Source organism: Suncus etruscus, chromosome 12, assembly GCF_024139225.1.
Source record: "Suncus etruscus isolate mSunEtr1 chromosome 12, mSunEtr1.pri.cur, whole genome shotgun sequence".
NCBI lineage: Eukaryota > Metazoa > Chordata > Mammalia > Eulipotyphla > Soricidae > Suncus > Suncus etruscus.
The window spans coordinates 98,651,653-98,670,957 of NC_064859.1; the positions used below are offsets into that span (position 1 = coordinate 98,651,653).

General features: G+C 46.8%; 2 protein-coding genes across 3 annotated transcripts in view; one reads left to right on the forward strand and one right to left on the reverse strand.

Annotated features, from left to right (window-relative positions):
• Positions 1–11,169, forward strand: part of RASGRP3 (RAS guanyl releasing protein 3) — a 79,946-nt gene extending 68,777 nt beyond the window's left edge. Inside the window, 7 exon segments of the mRNA XM_049784237.1 lie at positions 2,483–2,565; positions 2,567–2,596; positions 3,313–3,460; positions 4,462–4,498; positions 5,542–5,667; positions 7,379–7,743; positions 11,070–11,169. Coding sequence (XP_049640194.1) covers positions 2,483–2,565; positions 2,567–2,596; positions 3,313–3,460; positions 4,462–4,498; positions 5,542–5,667; positions 7,379–7,743; positions 11,070–11,078 — 798 coding nt within the window. The 3' untranslated portion in view covers positions 11,079–11,169.
• The window catches only part of FAM98A (family with sequence similarity 98 member A), a 582,326-nt gene that overhangs the window by 544,711 nt on the left and 18,310 nt on the right, over positions 1–19,305 (reverse strand). The gene's annotated exons all lie outside the window — the stretch shown is intronic.

A 19,305-nucleotide genomic window follows, 5' to 3' on the forward strand; every position in this document is an offset into this window, starting at 1 on the left:
GAAGAAATTATTTAAGTGGGAGGCCAGAGAGATAGCATAGTAGTAGGGTGTTTGCCTTGCATGTGGCTGACCTGGGATGGACCCAGAATCAATCTCTGACGTCCCAGATGGCCCCCTGATCCTGCCAGGAGCGATTTCTGAGTGCAGAGCCAGGAGTAAACCCTGAATGTGGTCTAAAAATAAACAAAAAATTGTCCAAGTAGGTTTTTAAGTTTTTACCCCAAACAGTTGGGGTTGAATAGATAGGTCAGGAGATAGGTACTGTGCTTGCCTTGTGTGCAGATGACCCTGATTAAATTCCCGGCAGGGTATATAGTCTCCTGAGTACCACCAGAGGTGAGCCTTGAGCACAGAGCCAAAAAATGTGACCCCGAGTGTCACCCCACCCCCATCTTCCTTCGTAATCTTCCCTGATGGTAAGACCAGCCCATTTATGGGATGGGTCTTTGGAAGAACCTAAATGGGTATTCAGGGGAGTCAGCGAGGGGGTTCGGCTGAAGTAAGCAGGATGGAAGAGAGGAAACAGGTTTGAGATGGCAAGGCGGCTGAAATAGGCTGCTTAAAAGGTTAGGATAGAAGCCACATATGTGGCCTATCATTAATAAAGCTTCATGTCTCCTGAAACCTGACGGCCTGTGGATCATTTCCTCACCGCCACCCTAAGATCGGCTGGCTGGAAGGAGGGGGCTGCAGGTGTGTGGCCCGGGCCGGCAGAGAAAGGCCTTGCCATCCCTCCATCTCACTATCCACCTCCATCCAGGACTCAATAATTAAATTAATATGTTTTTCTACACCTGAGTATAACCAGGTGTGGCCCAACTGCATACACACACACACACACACACACACACACAGTAATGTTTTCTGATAGTCTACCAATTAGTTCTTTATGGATATAAACATACAATGGAGGCTGAACATTCCTATTTCATTTCATTTCTACCTTTCTTACTTCCTAGCATATTTCCCAAACATAGGAAAATACTGATAAAACTAAACAAACACACAAACAAACCTTAGGGACAGGGACAAAGATGTATCTGAACCACACTGCAGATCAGTTCTCTACAAATGGTGTCTTTGCAGAGAGAACTTGCCAAGCTTCTTGAAAACCTATTAAAAAATGAGCAACGAAGATGCCCTTATATTCTGAGTAATAAACGGACAAGCTTTCCACACACTCTAGAAAACCGTGGTGCACTGTTTGCCCAGGGAATCCTAATCTTGAAAAAATAAGCACGAAGGATTGTAGTGTGTCTTGTTGCATTGACAAACACAAACACACACTTGCCATGAAAACACACTCTCCAACACCCACAGGCGGCGTCTTCTGTCGATCCCACCGTGTCCTCGGGAAAACCAAATGCAAGTGGTGCCAAAGCAAAGTAGCAATTACCATTCATGGAATTGGGAATGTTTGTGTTACCTGCTTCCCCTCTTCCCTTGAACACCCCAAATTTGACGAATTCGCATCGACAAGCTATTCTTGCATCTAGCAAAAGAACAGGTAGATTGGGGTATCATGCAGAGAGGGTAGGGGTGCCCTTTGCACAAGGAACTTTTACTCACTAGAGCTGGGGAGAAAGAAGAGTATCTCAGAGGGTATGGAGAGGCTGGGTGGCTGTTGGACAGGAGAGGGTGCTGTGGGGAGGTAGCCCAGCCCAGAGCAGGGCACCCTCATGGTTTTTGTGCATTGCCCAGGTGTAGGATAGGGTTCAGCAGGGGCTGTGGATGGGAAGTCCCGGAGCAGGCTCTGGCCTGGTGCTTAGCTGTTTTGGTTCTACCGCACTGAAATGCAGACAGGCATGTGCAGGCACACACATGCACCTGTTCTTTTCCAGGTGCCTGTACTCAAGTAAAAGTTTCCCATGATTTTTCTGCCCACTCAGACTTGCCTCCAATATGACAGGAGAGGGGAGACAAAAGCCAGGAGGCAGTTGAGAACTTGCACAGGTGCCTTGAGTTTGCTCCTGGCTCTTCGGGCTATAGATCTTGGGGGGAATTGCTCCCCTCTTTCCTCTTTTGGGGGGTTGGGTCACACCTGGCAGCGCTCAGGGGTTACTCCTGGCTCTGTGCCCATAAATCACTCCTGGCAGGCTTGGGGGACTATATGAGATGCCAGGGATCAAACCCAGGTCGGTTCTGAGTCAGCCGTGCACAGGAAAATGCCCTACTGCTGTGCTATCACTCTGACCCTGCCCTCTTTCCACTTGTAACTCTCAGTTCATTTTTTTTAATGGGAAGCCCACATTAGGTGGCCTCAAGGGTTACTCTTGGCTCTGCACTCAGAAATTACTGCAGGCAGGCTCAGGGACCATATGGGGTGCTGGGGATTGAACTCAGGCTAGCTGTATGCAAGGCAAATGCCCTACCCACTGGACTATCTCTTCATGCCCCCCCCTCCAGAACCCCTTTTAACCTCTCTCCTCATGCTGTCTCCCTTCTTTCCTGCCCTTTGCCAACACTTGTGTTTCTTTTGCAGTCCGTGTTTCGAAACTATGATCATGACCACGACGGGTACATATCACAAGAGGACTTCGAGAGTATAGCGGCCAATTTCCCCTTCTGGATTCTTCTGCGTGTTGGACAAAGACCAGTATGTTTGGGTTCCTTTCAGGGTCGTTGAGGCCGAGGCCACAGCAGTCGTCAGAAAAGGCTCTGTGACACCCTTGTGTGTCTGTTGTGACAGCTTTGAACCTGGCCTGTGTCAGGGTTGGAGGCGTCCCTCGTGTTTTCCGGGGTGCTTGCAGGGCAGACGCTGCTGTCAGGAATGAGTGCTGGGACCATCTCACTCAGCCTGGGCTCAGTTGCCCATCCTGTTTCTGGCCTCAGTAGCCCAATGGGTGCAGCTAGTGGAGAAAACTAGGGTTTGAGCCAGAGCTCAGGACATCCCTGGGCCTGAGGCCAATCCCAAAACTCAGAAGGAGCCAACTTCTCCTCACACACAGCCATGGGGATTTGGGCCCTCTCTCCATGCTCGACAGCCTTGTGCGCGAGCGACAGTTGTCCCAAGTTTTGTACACATAGTACATGCACAGAAATACGCCAACAAACATAGAGACACACACATACAGACAAACAACATATGCACACATGCACAGAGGTACAAACCCACAAAGCTATTCACAGACATACACACACAGCCATATGTCCGCACGAAGAGACACACCCACCCACAGCATTCAGGCACGCACACTCCACTTGCTTTGCAGCCCTTGGCCTTGCAGGCTTTCTTTCCATGGGCCTTCCGGAGAGGGGACCATGCCCCCTGGAATGCCCGAGGCTGCGGGACTGAGCGGGACTGTCCTGCAGGGACGGGCGCATCAGCAAGGCCGAGATGACCGCCTACTTCCTTCGTGCCAAGGCGCAGCTGTGCTGCAGGATGGGGCCCGGCTTCATCCACAACTTCCAGGAGATGACCTATCTCAGGCCCACCTTCTGCGAGCACTGTGCGGGATTCGTAAGTCTGTACTCCCCCTTCTCGTGGGGGGAGGGATTGAGGGGACGCCCGACAAGTGATAGGCACAGTTCACGGTCAGCTGGTGGCCAGCTGGGGTCAGAGAATTCCCTAAAATTGAGACATTGACGAGAGCTGAGAGAAGGAGCCGGACAGAAGGCATTTGCCTTGCATGAGGCCCACTCTAGGTTAAACCCTGGCACTGCTTATGGCCCCCCTGGCAATATAAGGAAAGACCCTTGAGCACCCCTGGGTGTGGCTAACCAGAACAAAACAAAATGACAGAGAAAGAAAAATGAAGTTAAAAGCAAAGGTAGGATGGGGCCAGAGAGATAGCATGGAGGTAGGGCATTTGCCTTGTGTGCATAAGGTAAGGATGGAGGTTTGAATCCCGGCATCCCATATGGTACCCCGAGCCTGCCAGGAGCGATTTCTGAGCGTAGAACCAGGAGTAACCTCGGAGCGCTGCCAGGCGTGACCCAAAAACAAAAACAAAAACAAAAAAATCAAAGGTAGGGCCCCAGGACATAGTCCAGGAGTTCAGGTGTCTGCCTGGCCTGTGGCCAGTCCCAGTTTGCATCAATACAAGGCTTAGGAAATAAAAGGGACATTTAAAAGCCTGCATTTCTGGGGCTAAAGCCATAGCATAGACAAAAGGTGATTGCCTCGTATGAAGCTGACCCGGGTTTGATCCCCAGCATCTCATGTGTCCCCTAAATCTGTTAGAAGGAATTCCTGAGCACAGAGCCAAGAGTAACCCAATGAGCACTGCCAGGTGTGACTCCAAATAAAAACAAACAAATAATCTTTTCATTTCTGACTTGAGTTCCCGGAGCTAGGAGTTTTGCAGCTTCCCCCATTATCAGCCTATGAGAGGTGGAGTCTTCTTTTTGGGGTCTTCTCTCTGGCTGTTCTAATACAACCCTACCCTGTTGGGCTCCAGCAAAGTTTCCTTCCTGGAGGCCTTTCTCACTTCCCCTGACACCCTCTGTCTTTCCTCACAGCTCTGGGGAATCATCAAACAAGGATATAAATGCAAAGGTGAGTCAAGAGATTGGGCTGGCACTGCAGAGGGTTCCCCCAACAGAGCCAGAAGTGATCGCTGAGTACAGAGCCAGGAGTTAGCCCTGAGCACAGAGCAAGGAGTGATCCCTGAGCACAAAACTGGGAGTCACCCCTAAGCACAGAGCCAAGAGTCAGCCCTGAGCACCACTGAGCGTGGTCCCTAAACCAAACCAAATCAGACCAAACCAACAAAAAAGAGTAGCTGGAAATTTCCACGGTGACCTCAACTATCTATAACTTTTTAAGTCATGGTTTTGTTTTTATTGTGTGTGGTTTTTGGGTCACACCCGGCAGTGCTCAGGGGTTATTCCTGGCTCCACGCTCAGAAATTGCTCCTGGCAGGCACGGGGGACCATATGGGGCGCCGGGATTAGAACTGATGACCTCCTGCATGAAAGGCAAATGCCCTACCTCCATGCTCTCTCTCCGGCCCCAAGTCATGTTTTTTTTTTTTTTTTTTTTGATTTTTGGGCCACACCCGGTAACGCTCAGGGGTTACTCCTGGCTATGTGCTCAGAAGTTGCTCCTGGCTTGGGGGACCATATGGGACACCGGGGGATCGAACCGCGGTCCGTCCAAGGCTAGCGTAGGCAAGGCAGGCACCTTACCTTTAGCGCCACCGCCCGGCCCCAAGTCATGGTTTTTTATAATAAAAATAATTTAATGTTTTCCCCTCAACTCTTCAGCCCACCAAAAAAAAAAAAAAAAAGTAAGGAAACAACTCAGGGATAGCCAGTGTAGCGAGGGGGTCCTGGGAAAGACCCAAGCCTGAGTCTGCTTGACCTGCAGCCTGTCTGGACCCCCAAATCCTGAAGGATTTGCTGTTCCCTTGGGGCAAAGGCACCTGCTCTGGGGGCTCATTTAGTGACTGTTGAGAAACTCCCAGAACCTTTTCCTGTCAGGATCTTCCCTCAGGACCTTCCCCAAGTGGACTTTCAGCACAGGAAATGAGCCTGGGTGGGTGTCAGAGGGGCTGACCGAGGCCAGGCACTGACTGTTCGCTCCCCCGGGCCTTGCAGATTGTGGTGCCAACTGTCACAAGCAGTGCAAAGACCTTCTGGTGCTGGCCTGCAGACGGTTCGCCCGTGCCACGTCGGTGGGCAGCAGCCCAGGCTCCCAGCCTGGCAGCCCCTCCATGCCTCCAGGTACCGCTCTGCCCACATCTGTCCTCTTCGGACCAGGGCGAGGTGGGGCCAGATCCACAACTGGCCAGGGGCATTGCTGCCCCCCAAATTGCCCCCCTGCTTCTCTGTACTTGTGTATCATCCCGTGTCTGTAGTTCCTTTTCCCCTGTCTTCTTTCTTTCTTTCTTTCTTTCTTTCTTTCTTTCTTTCTTTCTTTCTTTCTTTCTTTCTTTCTTTCTTTCTTTCTTTCTTTCTTTCTTTCTTTCTTTCTTTCTTTCTTTCTTTCTTTCTTTCTTTCTTTCCTTTCTTCCTTCCTTCCTTCCTTCCTTCCTTCCTTCCTTCCTTCCTTCCTTCCTTTCTTTCTTTCTTTCTTTCTTTCTTTCTTTCTTTCTTTCTTTCTTTCTTTCTTTCTTTCTTTCTCTCTCTCTCCATCCCTCTTTCTTTCTCTCTCTCCCTCCCTTTCTTTCTTTCTTTCTTTCTTTCTTTCTTTCTTTTTCTTTCTTTCTTTCTTTCTTTCTTTCTTTCTTTCTTTCTTTCTTTCTTTCTTTCTTTCTTTCTTTCTTTCTTTCTTTCTTTCTTTCCTTCCTTCCATTCTTTTTCTTCCTTCCTTCCTCTCTTTCTTTTTTCTTTCTTTCTTTCTTTCTTTTTTCTTTCTTCTTTCTTTCTGTTTTCTTTCTTTCTCTTTTTCTTTCTTTCTTTCTTTCTTTCTTTCTTTCTTTCTTTCTTTCTTTCTTTCTTTCTTTCTTTCTTTCTTTCTCTCTCTCTCCATCCCTCTTTCTTTCTCTCTCTCCCTCCCTCCTTCTTTCTCTCTTCTCTTTCTTTCTTTCTTTCTTTCTTTCTTTCTTTCTTTCTTTCTTTCTTTCTTCTTCTTTCTTTCTTTCTTTCCTTCCTTCCATTCTTTTTTCTTCCTTTCCTTCCTCTCTTTCTTTTTTCTTTCTTTCTTTCTTTCTTTCTTTCTTTCTTTCTTTCTTTCTTTCTTTCTTTCTCTTTCTCTTTTTCTTTCTTTCTTTCTTTCTTTCTTTCTTTCTTTCTTTCTTTCTTTCTTTCTTTCTTTCTTTCTTTCTTTCTTTCTTTCTTTCTTTCTTTCTTTCTTTCCTTCCATTCTTTTTCTTCCTTCCTTCCTCTCTTTCTTTTTTCTTTCTTTCTTTCTTCTTTCTTTCTGTTTTCTTTCTTTCTCTTTTTCTTCTTTCTTTCTTCTTTCTTTCTTTTTCTTTCTTTCTTTCTTTCTTTCTTTCTTTCTTTCTTTCTTTCTTTCTCTCTCTTTCTTCTTTCTTTCTCTCCTTCCTTCCTTCTTCCTTTCCTTCCTCTTTCTTTTTCTTTCTTCTTTATTTTCTTGTTTCTCCTCTTTCTTCTTTGTTTCTTTCTCTTTTCTCCCTCTCTTTCTCTCTATTTCACTTTGTTTTTCTGTTTCTTTTTCTTTCTCTCTCCCATTTTTCTCCCCTTCTCTCCCCCTTTTCTTACTCTTTCTTCCTCTACTTCGCTTTGTTTGTTGTTTATTTCTTCATTTCTTTCTCTCTCCCCTTTTTTCTCTCTCCATGTATTTTGCTGTTTGTGTTTTTGTTTTCCTCTCTTTCTCTCTCCCTCTATTTCGCTTTGTGTTTTTGTTGGTTTCTTTTTTCTCTGTCTCTCTCCCCCTCTCTCTCCTCTAGCTCTTCCTTTGCACATGCCTCGCTCCCTGGGGTTCCCTAGAGCACCCAGGGTCCTCTGACCATATGTCCCTCTGCCCCTCCAGTGCAGGATGAGGTGTTCGAGTTCCCGGGCGTGGCGGCCGGACCCCAAGACCTGGACCACAGGGCCATCACGCTGGTGACAGGCTCTTCCAGGAAGATCTCGGTGAGGCTGCAGCGGGCCACCACCAGCCAGGCCACCCAGACTGAGCCCGTGTGGTCGGAGGCCGGCTGGGACGACTCGGGCTCCCACACCTTCCCCAAGATGAAGTCCAAGTTCCACGGCAAAGCCACCAAGGACAAAGGCTTCGCCAAGTGGGAGAACGAGAAGCCCCGGGTGCAGGCGGGCGTGGACGTGGTGGACAGGGGCACCGGCTTCGAGCCTGAGACGCCTGGGGAGGACGCGGGTGATGCCAGGCAGGAGGTCGAGGTCAGTGCAGGGTCTGGGCAGCCAACTGGCAGAAAAAGGGGGCTCAGGGAACATGGGTGAGAGAGGGAGATGGGGGAAGGTGGAGGGAGAGAGAAGAGAGAGAGGAGAGAGAAAAGAGGAGAGAAAGAAAGAGAGGAGAGAGGAACAGGGAGGGAGAGAGGGAATAGGAGGGAAAGAGAGGAAGAAGGGGAGGAGGGAGAGGGGGAGGAAGAGAGGGGAAGGGAAGAGAAGGAGAGGGGAAGAGAGGGAGGGAGAAAGAAAGGAAGAGGAAGAGAGGAGGGAGAGGAACGATAGGGAGAGAGGGAGAAGAGGAGGAAAAGAGGGATAGGGAGTGGAAGAAGAGGAAGAAGGGGAGAGGGGGAGAGGGAGAAAAGGGAGTTGGAGAGGGGGGGGGAGAGAGAGAGAGAGAGAGAGAGAGAGAGAGAGAGAAGGAGGGAGGGAGGGAGGGAGGGAGAGGGAGAGGAGGAAGGGGGAAAGGAGGACTCCAGCTCTCCAATACCTTGAACTACCCAACAGTTTTTGTGTTGCCATTTCCTTTGCTTTGCTTAGTTAGGTTCCACGAAGGTGTGGAACCGACTGGCAATTCTTTGTCACCTCCTGACTTGTTTCACTGAAAATCCCATGTGGCCGCACAAAGCCGAAGTTTATCCTTTTGGATAGCTGAGTCGTATTCGCGGGATGTGAAAACCACAGATCCTTTATTAGAATATTTCAGTTGATTCCATGTTTTTAACTGTGGGGAGCAGTGAACACAGAGAGACAATAGTCTTCCAGATTATTTTCAGATCCTTCAGACAAATGCCTTTGACATGAATGTTTCCATGTCCTCCAGATAAATATGTGTACTGGAGCATCGAGTGTCTTTTAAAAATATTTTTATATTTGTGGGCCCGGAGAGATAGCACAGCGGTGTTTGCCTTGCAAGCAGCCGATCCCAGACCAAAGGTGATTGGTTCGAATCCTGGTGTCACATAGGGTCCCCCGTGCCTGCCAGGAGCTATTTCTGAGCAGACAGCCAGGAGTAACCCCTGAGCACCGCCGGGTGTGGCCCCAAAACCAAAATAAATAAATAAATATTTTTATATTTGTAAGGATCTCCATACCACTTTGCAGTGAATGTGCAAGACTTGCAACCCCTCCAGCTGCCTCTGTTTTACCCCAGGTCGTCACAAAATTTTTTGCTTTTTGATATAGGAAGGTGTGAGGTGCTGGTTCATTTAGTTTTTATTTGCAGTAGTTAAACAATTTTCCTTATTTCTGCAGTTCAGCTGTAAGTCTTCTTGAGAAGACTGAGTTCAGATATTTTTGCCCCCCCCCCCTTCTTTTTTTTTTTTTTTATTGTGCTCTTGACTTTGGTTACAGAGTTGTGTGAGTTCTTTAAATACTTTGGAAATGAGCTATCCGTTGGACACATTAAATGTAACTATCAGGCTGGAGAGATAGAACAGGGATTAAGGCACTTGCCTTGCACATGATCTAGTGTTTTTCAACCTAGGACACCTTATATGGTTCTCTGAGCCCCACCAGAAATGATCCCTAAGCACAAAACCAGAGTAAACCCTAAGCGTCACCAGGTGTGGTCTCCCCAAGAAAACCTAGCAAAAGCTAAGTGTAAATATCTTCTGCCCAGTATGTTACTTCTTTATTCCTTTGTAGCTTCTGCTGCTGAGAAGCAGAAGATCAATACAAAATCTTCTCAGTCAATGTAATTTTATTTGTTGTGTGTTTATCATTCTATTTGTCTGACTTTGGAGTTGGTTCTCCACATATATCTTTGTAGTCTACATCTAGGAAAGTACCAGCTATTTTCTCCTATGAATTTTAGGCTGGATAGTCACATTGTTAATCTGTTTGGAGTTAATTTTTGTGACTGAAATAGTTTTTCTATTTCTTTATCTTCTTTCTTTCCTTCTTAATTCTTTTTCTCCTCTTTCTTTATTCTTTCCTTCTCTTCCTTTTTTCTATTTCTTTATTCTTCTTTCCTTTTCTTTCTTCTTTCTCTTTCCCTCCCTCCCTCCCTTCCTCCCTTCCTCCCTCCCTTCCTTCCTTCCTTCCTTCCTTCCTTCCTTCCTTCCTTCCTTCCTTCCTTCCTTCCTTCCTTCCTTCCTTCCTTCCTTCCTCCCTCCCTCCCTCCCTCCCTCCCTCCCTCCCTCCCTCCCTTCCTTCCTTCCTTCCTTCCTTCCCACACCCAACTGTGCTCAGATCTTACTATTGACTCTGTGCTCAAGGGTCACCCCTGGTGAGCTGATAGACCAACTGGTCTATCAGATATTGACTGCAGGCCAACCCCATGTAAGGTGCACACCCTACCTTCTGTACTATCACTGTAGACTTCAAGAAGCTTCCCGTAGGAGAAAATTGAATGCGCTGGAATCATGGAACAGCACTCATAGTATCAGGGGTCCTCAAACTTTTTAAACAGGGGGCCAGTTCACTGTCCTTCAGACTGTTGGAGGGCCAGATTATAGTAAAAACAAAAATTATGAACAAATTTCTATGCACAGTGCATATATCTTATTTAGAAGTGAAGAAACAAAATGGGAATAAATACAGTATGTGGCCCGAAGGCTGTAGTTTGAGGACCATTGTAAGTAGATCATAGAATTCCCTAAGAGCTCTCAGATTATGCCAACCACATATGTGATACCCTCCATCCTGGAGCTTTCTTTCCTAATATTCCCAATGCCCTCTGCTGTATTAAATATTACTTATTAAGTCCTAAGGTTGATGGATAGTGAGGCCTCCCCCGGCCTGGCCAGAGCCTGCAGTTACTTTGGCCTAATGGGTCTGTAGGTAGCAGGGTAATGTCGAGGAAATGACCCACAGACAGTCAGTAGAAGTCAGGAGACATGCAGCTTTATTATAAGGCCCTAGCCCTTGTGTGGCTTCTAAGCTAAACAGTCTCTGCATCCATGCTGTCTCTGATCTCTCTCTCTCCCTCCCTCTCTCTCTCCCTCCCTCTCTATCTCCCCCCCCCTCTCCACAGACCCCACTCAGCTATGGGAGGGTCTCCCTCTCCAGGTGAGATAGGTAGGAAGCTGGGGGGGAGCGTAACAGCCCTCTACTAATTCTCTGTGTTTTCCAAGCAGTTTGTGGACCCGCATTCTGTATCAGTCCTTTTGGAGACCACCATAGACCCTTTTTAGATGGGGCATGAGAGGGGAGTGAGTCTTTATGAGCTTGTATGCTGGGCAGAAAGATTGTGCGTCGACCCTCTGAATATCTGAGGGAGTTCCTACACCTTTAAGATGTTTCCCAGTTGTGATCTGATAAACTGTTTGCTGACAACTCTCTCACCCACTCACTTGACTCTGGTTGGTTTTCAGGATGGCTGACCATAGGCTGAGGAAAGCTGAAGACAATATATCCCCTTGGTGTTTGCAAGGAGTAAGATGCCACACTCCAAAGACACTGCAACCCTCAGGAAACTATTCATTGTTTACCGCCTTGAGATGCCACAAGATTGCCCCAGTTGGACCAAGATGGGGCAGAGGCTGCAGCCCTGAAGTATTTATTCCCAGAATAGAGCCGTGAAGACTTGAGTCCTATAGTGGGTTGTTTTCTCTACTTCGTGCAGAACCACTGACACCTACACGGGTGAAATGAAAACTTTTGTCAATGTCTTTGAGCTCCGCCCTTCAAACCCAGACCTGGCTGTTGAGGAGATCATTCTTGCCATACTTTTGATAAACTTCAGCTGGGAGGACCATTCACAAGGAGTCAATTTGTGTATTCTTTGGACAACACCAGGACTTTCTGTTTTCTTGGGGAGGGGGAGTCAGTTCTGGGGAATTGGACAGGCAGTCTTGCTCACCATGTCCTTCTGTGATGTGGAGAAGTGGTTGACATGGTTCTGACTAGGTCCTGGCTTCTGGCCACCTAATGCATGAGTCACACATTCCATTGAATCTTTCCCAAGTCTGCATTACTCAGAAGCAAAGAAACAGCCATTAAAGTTCTCCTGGAGAATTTTGGAGATTATCTTGTAGAGATGGATCATACCACTGAAATTGTTTTGATTCAAGGAGGCTTACGTGAGCAGATAATGACTGAACTGACTGTTAAAGGCCCTTCCTCAGGACAATATCTGGTGCCTGTCTTGATTCCTTACATACACTATTGCTTCCTGTTATCAAATGCTACCAAAGAACTTAAGAGAAATAAAAAAACAGACAACAGACATTGAACGAACAAGAAAACTGTCATGTGGGGATGTGTGTGTGTATATGTATATGAGTATGTGTGTACACGTGTGCTAGTGCCACAGTGGCACCCAGAGTCTCCCCCATGTAAGGGGCAGGTGCACCCCCATATACTGACTCTTCCCTTCTTGCCTTTGTTTGGGAATTTAAGACGTAGGAAGCAACTTATGAAACAATATCAGACTGTCCGTGCTCTTCTCAGAGTCATTCTTTTGCCTTCTCCATATTGGGGGATATTTTTTTGTTTTCCCCAATAAGAAAAGATTTAGGTTGTGTGACAATTATATTAAATGGAGGTGGAGTCAAGAACAAGGACCTAACCTCCCTCCTCAAAAGAAGAAAACAATTGGGGCCAGAGCAGGGTGGGCGTTTGCCTTTCATATAATTGACTTGGGTTTCATTTCCAGCATCCCATATGGTCCCCTGAGTTTTCCAGGAGTGATTTCTGAGCACAGAGCCAGGAGGAACCCCTGAGCACCACTGGGTGTGGCCCCAAAACATGTGTCTGTATATGCTTGTGACTCTGCGTGTGTGTGTGTGTGTGTGTGTGTGTGTGGTGTGTGTGTGTGTGTGTAGTTCCTGTTCTTGGGCAGCAGAAGCATCTGAGCCCATTATGGGTTGTAAAATAAATCACACATTGTGAAATTATCCAAGGCACTGTATCTCTCTACTCAAAGAGGGGTGGGTCTGAAGAAGCAGGGTAGCGGCAAAGAATTAATAAACCAAGCCAGTCAAAGAGAGACATGGAGTCAGTCTGCTTTTTGCCTTGTGGTATCTCCCTGAGCGTGCCAAACCACAACTGCTCTTTCTTTATCAACCCAGTATATATAAAACAAAAAACAACAACAACCAGGTAAGGCAGAGTGGAGTAAGAACCAAGTGGACTTTTACATATCAAAGGAAAAGGTTTAAGGGAAAGAAGATGGGGGGAGCACCTTTGTTTTGGGTTCATAGCTGGGTGTCATCTTACAGTGTTGGTGCCATGTGTTTGGGCATCACCAATGGAGTCAGCAAAACATGCAGCTCCTACCTGGCAGGTGAGAATAAAGAGACATTTAGTGTCTGAACCTTTGTAGACCAGCTAGAAATAGTCCCTTTTCAGTGAAAAGACAGACAATCAGGGCTTCTTGGAAGATAGATTAGTATGAGATGGGAAAGGGTTGATCCAATACCATCGCTGCAGGGTGTTCAAATCTGAGGCCTGGTGGTAAGCGATTGCTTCTGAAGCAATAGCGTCCCCATGTTACCATGGTGACACGGTCTCTTCCCCAAATCAGTGATTTAATAACAAAAGTAAGGAGGACAGAACAATTAGTTATGATGATAGGACATTAAAGTATCCCTAAGATCAACACAGTGCTTTCCTCCCTAAAGACTCAGACTCTGGAATAACTGAGGCACCCCTTTAGTCATGACTTTATTACCTCAAGGTTTGTGACAGACACAAACCCTGCTGGGCTGGCAGGTTGTGTGGTTCCGTGGTTAGACACAACCCCTATGGACAGGTGCCCTGGGTTCGATCCCTGCATTGCAGAGGAGGAAGATTCACAGTCCTAAGTTACTCAGGAGATCCCGAGCGAGCTGTGTGCCTCAATTTGAGCCTGAATCTTCTCATTTGCCCAATAGACATTTCCTCCACCTTGTTCAGCGACATCTGCATGTGATAAGAATTAAGCCAAAGACCTTAGAAATGGAGCTGGAGCAAAAGTACAGTAGAGAGGGTATTTCCCTTGCATGTAGCTGAGCCAGATCGGATTGTCAACATCCCATAGAGTCCCCCAAGGAGCTATTTCTGAGCTCAGAGCCAGAAATAACCTCTGAGCATCACCGGATATGGCCCCTAAACAAACAAAATTAATCCACATACCAAACAGTCTTGGGGTCTTAGACATAGGACAGTAGGATGTTGACCTCATAGTGGCCAACCTGGGCTCTATCCCTAGCACCCTATTGGTTCCTCTGAGCTCCCCCATCAGGTTACTGAGTACAGAGCCCTGAGCACCTCCAGCGTTCCTGAGTACTGAGCCCTGGGTGTGGCCCCCAAACCAAAACAGTCCTGAGATTAATTTCACTCCCCACATCAGTCTACACATTTAAATACAAACTGAAAATTTGTTGTTTACTTGTTTTTATTTTTTGGGGAGGTGTGGGTGCCTACAGCTGGTGAGCAGCTGTGTGCAAGGAAGTGTTAACTCCTGTGTTTTCTCTCACCTGAAAGGCAGATTTAAAACATTAAGTCCTCCCCCACCCCAGCTATTTAGTCTCAACCAGCCAAAAGACTTTTCACTCCCACCCATCCCTCTAAAATAACCAAGCAGTGTTGTCACAGAGCAAACATCAATTATTTTTCTCCAAGAATTTTGTGGAGATTGAAAGACACTTTGTGAATTCTTTATGGGTGGTTCTTTCCTCTGCACTCAGAAAGTATTCCTGGCAGATTCAGAAAACCATATGGGATGCTAGGGATCAAACCTGGGTCAGCCATGTGCAAGGCAAACGCCCTACCCACTGTGCTATCACTCTGACTCCGGCATTTCATGAATCCTTAATCATACACGGTGACCATAATAAATGACTAAGGTTGCTGTCTGCTACTCAGTGTTGAGTTATTTTGTCAAGCAATAAATAAGAAATTATTGTACTTTAGGAAAAATACACTCTAAAATTGTGTTATCATCTTTGCTGGCCAGAAACAAAGTATATCTTTACCAGGGGGGGGAAAAATCCCAAACAACTATCTGCTTCATAATAAACATGTCAAACGAAGTTGCATTCCACTAGAAAAGAGGCTCCCTAAAACGGGTAGGTCTCCCAGGATGTAAAATTGGAGGGTCCAGGGTTCAGGTCCCTGTTTGGGCACCAGTTATAAAATAAACTTTTATGTTGTGAAATCATGCTACCAGCTGTATTTCTATCCCCAGGCAGATGGATCTAAAGAAGCAGGGTATCTGTGAAGAATGAATAAACCAAGTAGTCAGGAGAAAGTTATGGAGTCAGTGGCGTGTTCCTCCAAGCCAAACTGACTTTTCTTTATTCTCCCAGTACAAATTTCACCAGGCAGGGGAAGGTAGAGTGATTTAGGTGGGCTTTTACATACCAAATGATAGGTTTAACAAAAAGAGAAATATGGTGGAACCCCTTTGTTTCGAGTTAATTACTGGATGTCCTCTTACACTTGAGGGTTGCTGGAATGATTCAAGGGGTAACTTGGCAGTAACTTAGGTGCAAAGGGAGGAGGTTGCTTTGTTCAGTTACATAAAAAAAGTAGTTTTGGGGTGGGAGACAGGGCAGGTAGAAAAGCTTCAATATATCCTTCCCATCCCAGCACCTATTCCCCAAAACACCATCAGGGGTCACTTCCAAGCAGACGCTGGAATAGCCTCTGAAGCATTACTGAGTGTGGCCCAACCCTCAACCCTACCCTCTTCAAAAAGACCCTAGAGGGAGCAATAGGATGATCTCTTAAAAAAAAAAAAAAAAAAAAGATTGAAGGATTTAAACTCTACTGGAGAGATAGCACAGCAGTAGGGCATTACCTTGCATGCGGCTAATCTGGAATGGGCCTGGGTTCAATCCCTGGCATCTCATATGGTTCCCTGTGCCAGGAGCAATTTCTGAGCATAGAACTAGGAGTAACCCCTGAATGCCACTGGGTGTGGCCCAAAACAAACAAACAAAGCAGTCAGAATTGTGAGGGCCTGGCTGAGTTTGAGGATTCCACAGTTCATCCACAGAAAATAGGGTGATGGCCACACTGACCCCCGAGGAACACTCAGATGTCCTGTCTCCCTACCCTGGCTTTGGAGAAAGCTTCCCAAGGTACTGAACTCCTCTACCCCAAGCTCTCGTTTCTGGCCCAATGCTTCCCCCACTGCATGGAGAATCAGTGCAGAAGTTCATGGAATAGTTTAGCGCCAAACCACTGAACACACTGACTGCCCCCGGCTCCATGGGCCGGCACTGGCCTGACATTCCTGACTCCAGGAATTCTGGAACTTTTGGTACAACCAACAGACCTGTCTAGTCAAACACACAAGTTAAACACCAGGCCAGGTGTTAAATTCCTCCAACTTATTAAGGCCTATAATTTGCTTTTCCAAACATCTTCCTTCTTCTACTAGGCCACAACCACAAGCCCTTGGCTTTTGCTCTGCCTTAAGTGCCTTCCATCCACCTTTTTCTTCACTGAAAGGCGAGGGCTCGCACAGAATCCAATAGGACCCAGGGACTTGAGAGTGGGTGGGTGATGGGTGGGAACACAGGCTCACCCCCTTTCCTCCAGTTGATTTTACCTGGGAGGTCAACACCCAAACAAGCCGCCACCTGGTGTTAACTATTCCCTGGCACCTTGACATGCTTGGGTTTCTGGCCACACAACGTTTTTCAAGGCACAATCTTGTGCTGCCAAAGCCCAATTCAATGCTGAAAGCCAGCCAAGTTTGCTGCAGGCCACTGGCCCCTTTGGAGAAAGTACCATAAACATCATTTAATACAGGTTTGTTTGTTTTGGGGCAATCAATCTTGGCAGGCTTGGGGACCATCTGGGATGCTGGGAATCAAACCCAGGTGGGCCACGTGTCAGGCAAATGCCTCCCTGCTGTGCTATCATTCCATCCTCCAAATTGATTTTTTAATCAAGCCCCTTCAAATTCCTAGAAAATATGCTTGCCTTCCCCCCACTGATTCTATCAGAGACCCCTTCAAACACACACACACACACACACACTCACTTTGGTTTTTGGGCCACACCCGGTGACACTCAGGGATTACTCCTGGCTATGCACTCAGAAATTGCTCCTGGCTTGGGGGGGCATATGGGATGCTGGGGGATCGAACCAGTTCATCCTAGGTTAGACGCGTGCAAGGCTAAAGCCCTACTGTTTGTGCCACCGCTCTGGCCCCCTTAATCAGCATATTTTTGTAGGTGATTATAAGTATCCAAAAGGCAGGTGGGTGAAACCCAACAACAAACATGTTAGTGATTATGGTGCTTAAAGATATTAATTAAAATAACCCCCCCCAAATAAATTCACATACTATTTTTTTTGTTTTGTTTTTTGGGCCACACCCGGCAGCGCTCAGGGGTTACTCCTGGTTGTCTGCTCAGAAATAGCTCCTGGCAGGCACGGGGGACCCTATGGGACACCGGGATTCGAACCAACCACCTTTGGTCCGGGATCGGCTGCTAGCAAGGCAAATGCCGCTGTGCTATCTCTCCGGGCCCTCACATACTATTAATAAAGTTTCTTCTATTGCAGTTTAGCACCAGAATTTAAACAAAGAATATTTCACCATTCTATTTAAGACTAACTTCCCTGTTTACATAAATGTAGAAATTATATTTGAAGATCTGTCTATAAATATATTTTAAATAAAAAAAAATAAAAACACCAAAGGTGGGGTGTGGTGTGTTCCCAACACTGACAGACTGGCTTGTCAGTGATTTGAAGCTTGGATACATTTAACTCTTGAATGGGGAAAATAGTGGTGACCCCTAAACCTTCTGGTGGTTATAAATACTTGTGAGAAATGAGAAACAAGAAAAGCTGGTAACCCAGAACCTTATGTCTGATACCTTTAGACAAATATAGTCCGTTATTTGGTTGGCGGTGGTGTTGGCTGAGGTTTTCACACCCGCTGATGCTCAGGGCTCCCTCTTGGTTCTGCATTCAGGAAATAACTCCTGGTGGGGATTGGGGGACCCTATAGGATGGAACCCACTGCGTGCTAGGTAAGCACCCTCCCTGCTCTACTACCGTCCATCCCCTGATAGTTGTGACTTCAGCGGGAGATGGAAAGGTACTTTCAAAGGGATCCAGTAAAGCAAACAGGTCAAGGGGCCAGGAAGGGAAAAATAGCCTGATTTGTGTGGTGGGAAAAAGTTAAATACACACAGGAATGATTTGAAATATTTCCTCTAGCCAAGAACTGAACCCTTGTTGCTGGACACAGCGGGGAGCTGGAAATAGATGGGACATTGACATTTGTGGCCCTTTCTATACAGAATGTTCACATCCTGTTCTAGCTCCTGGTCCAAGGAGAGAGAACAAAGGCTAAATCCAGAACTACCATCATCCTGTCTCATGTGCAGTGAGATCTCGAAGATCTCACACATTGCAAGTTCCTCCTAAACCTCCTTGTTAAGAAATTCCACTATCCCAGTGTCCACTGCAGGAAATCGCTCTTTCCTAGTGGGACGCTTAAGAATGTGCCTGAGAGTGACAGAAAACTAAAATCTCTGGAAACTCAAGAACTTTATTTGAATAGAAATACAAAGGTGGTATAATCCTATTCAGAGATTTTCTTTTTTTTTTTTTTTTTTTTGGTTTTTGGGCCACACCCTGTGAGGCTCAGGGGTGACTCCTGGCTATGCGCTCAGAAGTTGCTCCTGGCTTCTTGGGGGACCATATGGGACGCCGGGGGATCGAACCGCGGTCCGTCCTAGGTTAGCGCAGGCAAGGCAGGCACCTTACCTCCAGCGCCACCGCCCGGCCCCTTTTTTTTTTTTTTTGGTTTTCTATTCAGAGATTTTCACTTGTGCTAAAGACTTTTTTTTTTAAATGGTTTCATAGGCAGGAAAAAAAAATCCAGGCCAGAGCGGCGGCACAGCGGTAGGGCATTTGCCTTGCATGTGGCTGACCTAGGACGGACTATACAGTTCAATCCCCCATCATCCCATCTGGTCCCAAACCAGGTGCGATTTCTGAATGCAGAGCCAGGAGTAACCCCTTAGTATCACTGGGTGTGGCCTCCCCCCCCCCCCCCAAAAAAAATCCCAAAAATAAATAAGAAGGAAACTGGTCACCAGATTGTGGACTCTTAAAGGTAAACTTAATGGAGAAAAATATGAGTGCTAGGCAAATGTAAACAAATTATAAAATCTTAAGATGGGACATCTTGGGCCCGGAGAGATAGCACAGTGGCGTTTGCCTTGCAAGGAGCCGATCCAGGACCAAAGGTGGTTGGTTCGAATCCCAGTGTCCCATAGGGTCCCCTGTGCCTGCCAGGAGCTATTTCTGAGCAGACAGCCAGAAGCAACCCCTGAGCACCGCTGAGTGTGACCCAAAAAACAAGAAACAAACAAACAAAAAAGATGGGACATCTTTTTTTTTGGTTTTTGGGCCACACCCGGTGATGCTCAGGGGTTACTCCTGGCTATGCGCTCAGAAGTCGCTCCTGGCTTGGGGGACCATATGGGACGCCGGGGGATCGAACCGCGGTCCATCCAAGGCTAGCGCAGGCAAGGCAGGCACCTTACCTCTAGCGCCACCGCCCGGCCCCAAGATGGGACATCTTGAAGACTATTTCTAGGAAGCAACTCCTCCACTTAGCAAGCAACATTTAACAACATCTTTAATAA